This window comes from Maylandia zebra, linkage group LG11 (genome assembly GCF_041146795.1).
Source record: "Maylandia zebra isolate NMK-2024a linkage group LG11, Mzebra_GT3a, whole genome shotgun sequence".
NCBI classification, from domain to species: Eukaryota; Metazoa; Chordata; class Actinopteri; order Cichliformes; family Cichlidae; genus Maylandia; species Maylandia zebra.
Genome location: NC_135177.1, coordinates 29,166,159 through 29,176,688, shown reverse-complemented (window position 1 = coordinate 29,176,688; position 10,530 = coordinate 29,166,159). Strand labels below are relative to the sequence as shown.

General features: G+C 37.6%; 1 protein-coding gene across 1 annotated transcript; it reads right to left on the bottom strand.

Annotated features, from left to right (window-relative positions):
* Nucleotides 1-34: 34 nt before the first annotated feature.
* LOC143420901 (transmembrane protease serine 5) lies at nt 35-3,339 on the bottom strand. The gene is made up of 7 exons (XM_076889543.1): nt 3,330-3,339; nt 2,816-2,981; nt 2,116-2,294; nt 1,450-1,548; nt 937-1,079; nt 599-760; nt 35-128 (listed from the first exon to the last, which is right to left on the bottom strand). The coding sequence occupies exons 1-7, from the start codon at nt 3,337-3,339 to the stop codon at nt 75-77; spliced, it is 813 nt and encodes a 270-aa protein (XP_076745658.1). The 3' UTR covers nt 35-74.
* Nucleotides 3,340-10,530: the final 7,191 nt, after the last annotated feature.

Genomic DNA, 10,530 nt, shown 5'->3' with positions numbered 1-10,530 from the left:
TCGTAGAATGAACAACACTGATAGGCAGATAGATGCAAGTCGATCTTTATTGTCAGTTATCTCATTGTCAGATTTTAAGGTGTTGCAGAAACAGCTGTGGTGGTCTCGGCCGAATCCTCTGCTTTATACTGCAACAAAAAATATTAAAACAAGGACAATTTAAAAACTTTATTGTATATTTCGCAAATGACATTAATGTGTTATAGTGCATTTTGGCTATGAAAAGTCTTGCAGGGTATTAAAAGTAATCACATTTCCTGCATTTTACTGATGTATTCTTTTACTAATGCATCTAGTTTGCCTCCATCCTTTAAAGAACTAATATGTATTGAAATGTTGGTTCTATAACCTTCAACAGGATTTAACATTTAACCGTTAAGTTTTTTTCTTCTTTACTGCTGAAGTTTTATTATCTGCTATATAGCCAAACTGCTTATCTGTCAAGGGTTGTAGTTCAAAATGAAAATAGAAAAGCATTTTTAGATAGACTGTGACACAGATGCAGTAAATAAACTAACAGAACTTTGACTCCGAAACAGAGCGACAGATAAAGATAGGTTTTACATTTACAAGCGGTGAGGAAAAGTGCTTCCCATACCTGTATGTCTATGTAACGTTCAATCCACTGAAGCAATTCAGTTACTCTGCTGTAGACGCCTGGTTTATTAGGCCGTGCGCATCCCTCTCCCCAACTCACCACGCCTGCCAGCTTCCAATCCCCTTTAGATGTCTTACACACAAGTGGTCCACCACTGTCTCCCTTAAGAGAAAATCATTTCACAAACAAAATTTGTGAACATCAAATGGGAGAAACACAACTCTTGATAGATTGTAAAGTATATTGTAAAAGTATATAGATTGTAAAATATATTTTATATTCTTCATGAACCTGTGCTAGGTTTGTGGAGAGGAGATTTCATCTCTGTGGGTGTGTACCTGGCAAGAGTCAACCCCTCCATCCATGCTCCCAGCGCAAATCATTCGAGGAGTTATGAAGAGACCATAGACACTCAAGTCGTAGCAGATGGATTGAGCTATTACCTTAACATGAGCCTGCCTTAACTCTTCTGACACATAGCCTGACAGAAAATGAAATGAAAAAATCAGCAGCAAAAAGTGAATGAAAATAAGTAGAAAGGGTTACTTGAAGGTGACTAGTGGAAATGTTACACAGTTCAAAAGATAATGAATGATTACACTTATATATATTTTTTTATCTAGTAATTAAGTCTAACGTCTTAGCTTCAATGAGGATACTGTACTGACAAATATGGCTCTTTAAAAAGTTTTTGCCCTACAGTTTCCAACTCTGAAACTATGATTGTGAGTTTTTGAAGCTATTTGAAGCTCCAACTTAAATTATACTTGCGTTATCAAATCACGTTCTTTTAGCTCAGTTGTTAAGATCACAAACTGTAGCAAAAGTATCTGTCTTTCAGTGCAGTGCACCTGTGTTTTCATTTACGTATCCCCAGCCTGTGATCCAGCAGTCTGATCCATCAGGAAAGGACTCGGTTGGACTGGGTAAACAGACCGGTCGGACCCCACCTACAAAGAGCAGCAGTAAAGTGATAAAGGTTAGCTCTCTCTCGTGGTTATGAAATCACATATTTCCTTTTTCCTCCCACCCACGTTTATGATTGTAATACATGTTTTTCTCTTGACTTAAAAGTAAGTTTCACTTCTGACGATTTTGATTTTGTTAGGTGTTTAGTTCGTTCTTTCTTTATTGTTTTAAGTTTTGGTAAAAATTAAATATTTGTTTTGGCAATATGACAGCGATTGCAATGATTAGTGCAGTGATGTAAGTGCCCCTAATCTCCCCCTCAAGCCCAAAAGGGATTACACTTCTTGATCTGTCCTGATCTTAATCATAATAAAATTTAAATGTGCATCAAGTCACATTAAGTTCTTTTCATGATTCAAATGTAAGTAAATACAGTTATAAAAAGAGACAGTGAAACATTGTCTGTTTGTCTTGTGTGACATAAATTTGGCTAGTTTACATACATTCAACAAGTTACTAGACTCCAGCATTCATTCAGCGTAAAGAAAAACAAATGATGTGGTTTTCGTTGCCCTGATGAATGATAGCGCAATCCGTCTCTTACTTACTCGTCATGTCCATGTCAATTATGGTGCGCAGCAGTCCCACGTCATAGTCATTGTGCATAACCTTAAAGCCAGGGTGGTAGAGGATCTGCAGTGCCCTGTAGTGTTGCCCCAGAGAGTTGTGTGCAATGCTTACAGTGCCTGCCACAACCGTCCAGTCAGCTACTTGAAGCATGTTATTACTGCAGAAGAGTGACAGAAAAGTTAGTAGATAGAGTTCGGTTTAAGAAGCGGTGTGTGTGCCCACTAATTTTCACAGTTTTGTTTTTCAATGGTTTTTCATAATATCATACAACCTCCAGCATTATTACAATCACGGTTTAGGCCTCAGCCATCGCCAAATTACATGTATTTCTATTTTCACTTTAGCCTTGCAAACATTAGGAGCTGCTTTTGGTTTGTAGTTGTGCTCAAAAAATCCGCACCCATTGCTCATAATCCAAGATGAACACTCACGGGGAACAGAGAGCTCCATCTGTGATGTGATCACATCACAGATGGAGCTCTGCTCTGCTGCAGAAGGTGCAAAAAGGTGCAAAAAGTTTTTACTTCACCCTTTACCTGCTTTTGACTTGAACATAACAGGAACACGGTGTTACCTCGGACTGAGCAGGTGGTCGTGACTACAGCCTTTGCTAACTGACTGTACCAGTAACTGAACTCGTAAACACTTCTTTCTTGTCATTCCTCGTGTCTCTCTTACTCAACAAAGCAGTGTGCTGCAGTGATCACCCAACGAGGAGAGATGATGGCACCACCACAGACGTGTCTTCCCCTCCACTGCATGCTGACTTGCCAGGCCCACTCGTTCTTTGTAGCTAAGGTTCCTCCAACAATACGCTGACCATTGCTGACCAGAACTGAGCAGTCTGGATATGAGATGAAGAACACGAAATCAAGCAAACAGACAATGAGTGCAAAAAAAAAATGCAAAAGCTCTTTTTGAAAAAAAAATAAGATGACCATAAAGGTGGTTTAATTAATTTTAAGAATATAAGGTGTTTAATGTGAGAAATTATTATGGTAATATTCTACTAAAACCTTTTCCATGAAAAGACTTAGAAAAGCACAGCCATAATTGCCAGATGCTTGATGGATATGTAAGTAACATCTTTTGTTTGAGAGATGAGCAGTAAATTGGAGTGGCAGTGAAGATTGCCATCCTTGGAGCTTTGGAGACAAAATGCATTAGTTACTATGAAATTTAAATTCTTTACCTGCAGTCATATTTCCTGTCTGGTTCACTGGATTCTTGGACAGAACGGGCCTCTGGGTTGGGACAGTGCAGCTCCCTTTCCCACCACAGAGAGGAGGTGATTCACCCACCTCAGAGGGAAACAGCAAGAACTTAACTAATTTGAAGAGAGAAAAAAACATTCAGATGACACAGTACAATGTCTCAAGTGGGTAGTGAAACATTAACATTAAAAACTCCTCACACTGAGATCAGTCTTAATAGCTGCTGGTTTCAAATTTGGAACCTCAGCAAACCATTTTACTCTATCTTTGCATTTTGGTTTCACTTTTTCCAACAATGTAATTTATTTCCCAGAAGGAGGCTTCATAGAGGATTTAATAACTGGCATAGTGAATGTTCAGAACTAATTAACTTGGGTTTTTTTTCTCATTTCATTTGTATTTAATCGTAATCAGAGACACCTATTATGTATGCTCACTGATGTGTTACAGAAAGCAGTAAGGCTGAATGACATAACTGGGTGTTTTATTACAATTATTATACTAAAGTGGCATATTATGATGTAGAACAGTCTAAGTTTTTGATTCTTTTTGCATCTGGCAAAAAGTCTGCAGACTTAGATTTTCTTTTTGCAATATTAGTGGTAACTGCATGATGAGAAGGTTTGTTTCTTAACCTCCTAAGACCCAAAATATTCTACTGCATGCATTTTTAATTTCTCTTTGATATTTGGGTATATTGGAGCCCGATGAATGTAAAAACAAAAAATTACCAGATTTTTTTCAATCTTATTTTTGTTTTTAAGAAAAATAAGAGCCACATATGAGGATATTCGTTTAAAATTTTGATAGAACAGTAGCAGTATAATGTCCTCGTAAAAGGATATCAGGCCCTTGTAGAGCAAAATTGAGTATTTTAGTCTAAATAACCCAAAATGTGATGTCCACATATGTGGACGTCAGGTCCTAGGAGGTTAAACACTAGAGGCTAAACATCAACGTGCTATTGATGTACTGGAGGTACCTTGCTTTTCAGAGTGGGTTACCTAAAAGAGCAGAAGCGATAATCACTTTTATAGTGACAAAGATTCCCACAAACATTAACAGGTCACGAGATGTACAGGCATGGGATCTTGCATCTGCAAACAAACAAGAAATAACAAGAAATATTAAAACTTTGCAAGGAGCTCTGAGCTCCAAGACATCCTGTCTTCATCATCTTTATTAATTGACTGGGACAGTTGTAGTAAACCAAACTAACTGTGGGGTTTTATCATATCATCATACTTTGACAAATGTGTGAATTTTGGAGATCCCTTTTAGATTTTAGATAGGTGCAGTTTAGGTGAGAACAAGCCAAAGATGATAACCGTGCACATTTTCTTAACAATTTATCCAAATGAGAGCTGTAGGGGGCTGGAGTCTATATTAGCTATCACAGGGTGAAAGGCAGGCCACCAGTCTATCACAGGGTTAACTCAGAAATACGATTTAAGAAACACCAGTTAGCTTTGGAAGTGTTTGGACTGTAAGAGGCAGCAGGAGGAAACCCATGCAGCCACAGGGAGAACGCGCAAACTCCACCCAGAACCTGCCAGTGGATTCAAATGCAGGATCTTTTTGCTGTGAGGCAACAGTGCCACCATATGTTAATAAGCTATCTGGTGCCATTTGACTATTATGCAAAACTACTCTCTGTAATTTGAGTTGTATTGTTATTGTGAACAAACAACCATCATCATTAAACATTTATTGAAATGTTGGTTCAGCCAGTCGAATTTGTTTTACTTGTCTTACATGTGTAAATTCTTCTGTGTGTAACTTAATGTAGTGATGCATAAAGGTCGAGGATAGAAAACACTTGTGCTCAAAGCTGTGATTATAGGTTTGAACATACGGCAAACAGGTGGTGTAACCATATGTTTTGGCTACATTTACAGTATTTAGCAGTTAAACTATTTATAGTTTATTATTTAAGTGTGATATAAACCTTAAACCAGTTGTCAAGGGCGATCAGTGTGAAGGTGAATATGCATCTCTGGGACAAAAGTTCTGCTCAGACAAAATCCTGAGGACAGAACACATCCATAATATGTAAAGCGTGAGTTGCATGAAATATAAGTAAGGCAAAAAAACCCCCAACAACTTTGAAATCAATTTTGTGTTTCACTGATACAGTCAAGATGGATTACTACTAGTGAAATGTGAAAACCTCTAAGCTGCGTTCGCATCGACAGGGGAACAAATGGTAACGTTTTGGCAACAAAATCATGAACTCCAGTAGATAATTTATGCTTTTTCTCCAAAGGAACTATTTTCTTGTTTCATCTATATAACACTGCAATGCTGCCTACTGTGGTGTATTTGTAATACTATGATGACGGCACAGTGTAAAAAATAGAGACTGAAAAAGTCTGCCACAAGTTTTTTCGCTTAAATTAAAATGGAAGAGAATGGAGAAGCTGATAAGCTGAGCTTATCTTCAACTATGCCTGCCTGAAGGTGAGACAAATGAGAAACTGAAACCAAAGCGATGAATTCTTTATAATTCTTTGCGAATCATGATCAGATAAAAGGATCAGCTGATGGAGTAGGAAAAAGAGGCAACGAGCTGTTTAACATGCTGCATGGTACTCTGATATGTCATTTTTATTTCTAAAGTTTAATTGCAAGAACTTGTTGCATTATATATTTACAGCCTTGCCAAACGCTAATGACAGATAGCATAGATGCAGAAATAATTAGTCATCGATACAACTGACAGTATCAGTGACAAATATGAAGCAGATTTAAAATTACAAATGAATTTTCTTTTATGTTTATTCTTATTATTTCTTTTATTATTTTCTTTGCTTTTTTTCTTTCTTTTCTTTTCTTGTCCTGCTTTCTATTTGCCAAAGGCAGTCCAAGAGAAAAGTTCCAGTCACCGCAGTAGGAGACCTTTAAACTATTTCATGCACAACGGCACCAAGGCAACTTTGAGGTCAAAAAGTGATAAAGAAAAAAGATTGCACAGGAGCAATAGCTCACATGTTATTACTGAGGATCTAAACAGCTGCCTCAGCAGTCTGTGTGTTAGAAAATCTATGTATCTCATCAAAGTTATAGTAAATTGCCAAATGACTGTGGATAGAAGCGGGTGCTGAAGTGAGAAACATATGTGCTATTTTTCAAAATCACATTAAGGCTGCTTCCTCAGGAGGGGTTCAGAGTATGCAAGAAGAAATTTCAGATGTGTTTGTCTTCAATCAATCCTCAAAGGCTAAGAGATTTGACTATTTACCACAGAAATATAAGTGAAGATTGATTAAACATTAATTAATTACCAGTGCACTGGTAATTAAATATCCCAATTACAATGACTAAGTCATCTTTTGGGATTCACACACTTTGCTAATAATATTTGATTTAAATCAGTTTTCTCCCATAAAACAAAAAGTTACACCTCACCTGTAAATAGCATCTAACACAAGTACTGTTGATTGCATCAATGTAAAGCTGGATCATTCAGTTTCATTTTGAAAATATATGCTTATCTAACTTTTAGGTTTAACGCTAACTGCTGGAGGTTATGGACAATGCTGGACATCCTCTGCACACGGTCGTAAATAATCAGAGGAGCCTACTCAGGGACAGGTTGCTTCTCCCAAAGTCAAGAACCAACAGACCTAAAAACTCCTTTGTCCCACATGCCATCACACTGTTTAACTCCTCGTTGGGGGGAGAGAGGGAGGGGAAACTGAGCTGTAGTGCTTTTTTTCACTGTGCAATATTCGCTATATTTTTTCTTATATTCGACTGTGCAATAATCACCGTGCAATAGACTCACTCAAATGTGCAATCCACTGGTATTCCTATTTATCCCTATTATATATTCTGTATTTATATATGTGTATATGTGTATATATGGCATATTTATGCTTATATCCTTACTCTCATTCCCCTTTATTGTATCTGTAACATGCAACTTCTGCTACTGGAAACTGAATTTCCCGGAGGAACCCACCGAAGGGATTAATAAAGTTTCATCTAATCTAAATGGGTACAGTATAAATGGGTACTTCTAAAATGCCAAACCTTTCCGTATCTGACATGGTGGTATTTTTGTAAAATCTTTGTGTAAATTTTTCTAAAATGCTTTCAGGATTTTAGGAACAGTTTGTTGCCAATTTACAGCCTCCTGTGAACAAAAGAAACTCCATAAAGTAATTTTTTTTAAGCTTGTGGAAGGAATACACTGGCCTACACAGAACCCCGATTCCTGATACAACCACATACATTTCACTATAAGTGTACTTCTGATCCTGTGTCAGCTGGGCTCAAAGATCTTATGAAATGCTTTCTCAGAAAAGGAGAGGCTGTTACAGCAACAGATAAAGCCTGCTGCACCCCAAGTTTATAGACTGCATGTAACTCCAACGGTTCGCACTTATAGAAATGTTATTTATGAGCAAAGCATGTTGGCCCCATGTTTCAAAGTGTGATTTTTCCTGGCACATTATCAAAACTGTACATTGAAGTAACACCTTCAATTATTACCATACCTGGGACTCCATCATGTAGCTCTTTTGGAAACATGATACCTATTGATGTGTCCTGCAGTGGACCTCCATCTGTTTGAATCCTCTGCTGAACTTCTTGAGGATTATCACTACAAGGAGCCGCTGACGTCACATTTTTTTGATCTTGGGCTTCTGAGGACACTGAACTAGAAAGTGATGCTTCAAGAGGTTGCAGCTTTGGGGTCTCATCAGAAAAGGGCAGATCTTCTGGATGTGGGTTTCCATTAGTTGTGGGTTTATACTGGGGTATGAATGTGAGGACTGTAGAAGGAACCAAAGACGATATACTCAATACATCATGACTGATTGGACTTTGAAAAGATGTTGATGCCCAGTGCTGAGGCGATAAAAAGTTTGGTGCGTTTGCTTGATGACAAGAGCTGGTGCTGTCTTTCTGAGCCATACTTTTTAGGTTTTGTTGCCAACAAACACAGAAACCTTGGCTAGAACCTGCAAAATTAACAAAGTTATGACAAAACGTGAGCTTCCAACAATGCATCTGTAAGAAATACTCTGACATTCTGATGGATTTTGACTGCTAGAATTGACACATAATATAACGTATATTAAGTTTACAATGGGCAATTATTGACCTAAGAACTACCGAAATGCAGGCATGGTGCGAGAAAAATACTAATGAATCCATGGAAAAGTTATTCAAAGTTATTCAAAATGCAAAGTAAGATAATAGCACTCTCAAAAATTAGTTATATTAAAAAATATGAGTGGATACAACTTTTCTGTGATAAACGTGTGCAAGAAAAGACACCCGTTACCCACATTGTTCATAACACAACAACTTCTGTGACTTCCTTGTGTGTCAGTCTCATCAACATATATTTTCAAGAGCGCTCACCTGAAGGTCACCCATGGAGATTTGCATGTATTGGCTTCATTTGTATGCATGGGATTATTTATCCACGCGCCTCCTCCACTTATTAAACCGGCTTGTACCACAGCCAGGAAAAGAAATGCATCACCGTTAGTGACAAGACTCAGGTGCCTGCTGGCTCCTGTGCATCTTTAATCCAAAGATATCTGCTCTCCTACTGTGAATCCATCCTCTTCAGCTCAGGCAGGTTACAGTTTGTCACTCGCGCTCTTGTGATTCTGCAGCTCACCTCGTCCTCCCACTTAATCCTTTCATTGTGTCACACCCTTCAGCACCTTTCTCCTTCTCCTTCCTCTCCTCTTCCTACTTCTCCAACTCAGGTTTTTCCTCTAGACAGAGCAGGCGAGGCTGCAGCAGTCAGGCCAGTAACAGATATGTTGTTGCTGGCAGTCTATGAAATATGCATGGGGATAATTGTGCGCTTAGGTCAGAGTTTAACAACAGATAATCTACATCATACCAATGAGCCTCTTCCACTAACAAGTAGGCCACTGTGTGAGTACAGACACAAAAACATAGTTCAGTTTCATGCAGATGAAGTAGATATGTATCTAAGAATAAAGGTCCCATTATGAATCTGAAGAAGCAGGATTGTTTCTGTGTGTCTTTTTGTGGTCACTCTTTTCAGTGGTATTTTGTTCATACTATCAAATTACAGCACGAGAGGGCGCAGAGTGGCGGCAGTGACAACTGACCCGTCGTAGTGTTACCTCACCTGTTCTAGGTTACAGTGACTTTACTTCTGGGAGCAAACATGGAACATCGGCATTGGACACGTAGACACATAATGCCTCAGCCAATCATCAGGCTTGAATGTTTCTCTAAAGAGAGGTAACGACTGCACAGTCATGCCATACAAAGTAATAGTTTATAGTAAAAAAGCAAAAATTCAAAATTCAAATAATAACTCTGCCACCGTGGTTTTAATTGTATCAGTCTCAAAGATTTCAATGTGTGCATGTAAATGGAGAATCTGCCTCACATAGAAAAGTTAGTGATCTATAAGGATCATGAATATCAGTTCCGTCTGGACTGACATGTTTGACATATTTTGTGGCTACCTTAGAAAAAACAGAAACAATTTGTAAATTCAAAATATAGACCCTACAAAATTCCATCCTCTTGAGATATCTTGTTTCTGTGTTATTTAGCTGAGCAAACTGTCACTGCTTTCTCTACTATTGGATAGAGGTGGGAATCACCATACAACTCGCGATACGATATTATCACAATACTTAACGCACGATACGATATTATTGCGATTTTTAAAAATATTTTGCGATATTTAAATTCTGCACATAAAGGTAAACTTTATCAATATTCATTTTATCTAATATCAAAGTCTCACACTCAGTCTTTCTCTCATTTCAGTCAGTTTTATTGTTGACAAACTGAACAGTTTGTATTACAGTCTAGTCCAACTTAACTGAATGCAACCATCTGGTACAATTATAGCTATTCTGAACTATGCAATATGAAAACTATGCAGCCCATTCAGCAACTGAAGAATTTGAAAGTAAATTAAAAAAATATATAATTTTACATTAAATAAAAAAGTTCTAAACTTAATTAAAATTAAACATGTCTTAAATTAAAATAAGTAAACTGTCATGTTTATTGCTGCCAAAAAAAAAGTTAAACACATTTGGACAGTGAAGGAATGTCAGGATTCTTGCTCAGAAAAAGGATCAACATGCTCTGAAGTCAACATGCTCTGACTCCAGAGCATGTTGATTTCAGAAAAAAAATTGTTTGTAACAAAATATC

Coding starts and splice junctions, on each gene's coding strand:
- LOC143420901 (XM_076889543.1), bottom strand. Junction 1,549..2,115: donor AATTGACATGGACATGACGA/GTAAGTAAGAGA, acceptor TGCTCTTTGTAG/GTGGGGTCCGACCGGTCTGT. Junction 1,080..1,449: donor ATACGTAAATGAAAACACAG/GTGCACTGCACT, acceptor ATTTTCTGTCAG/GCTATGTGTCAGAAGAGTTA.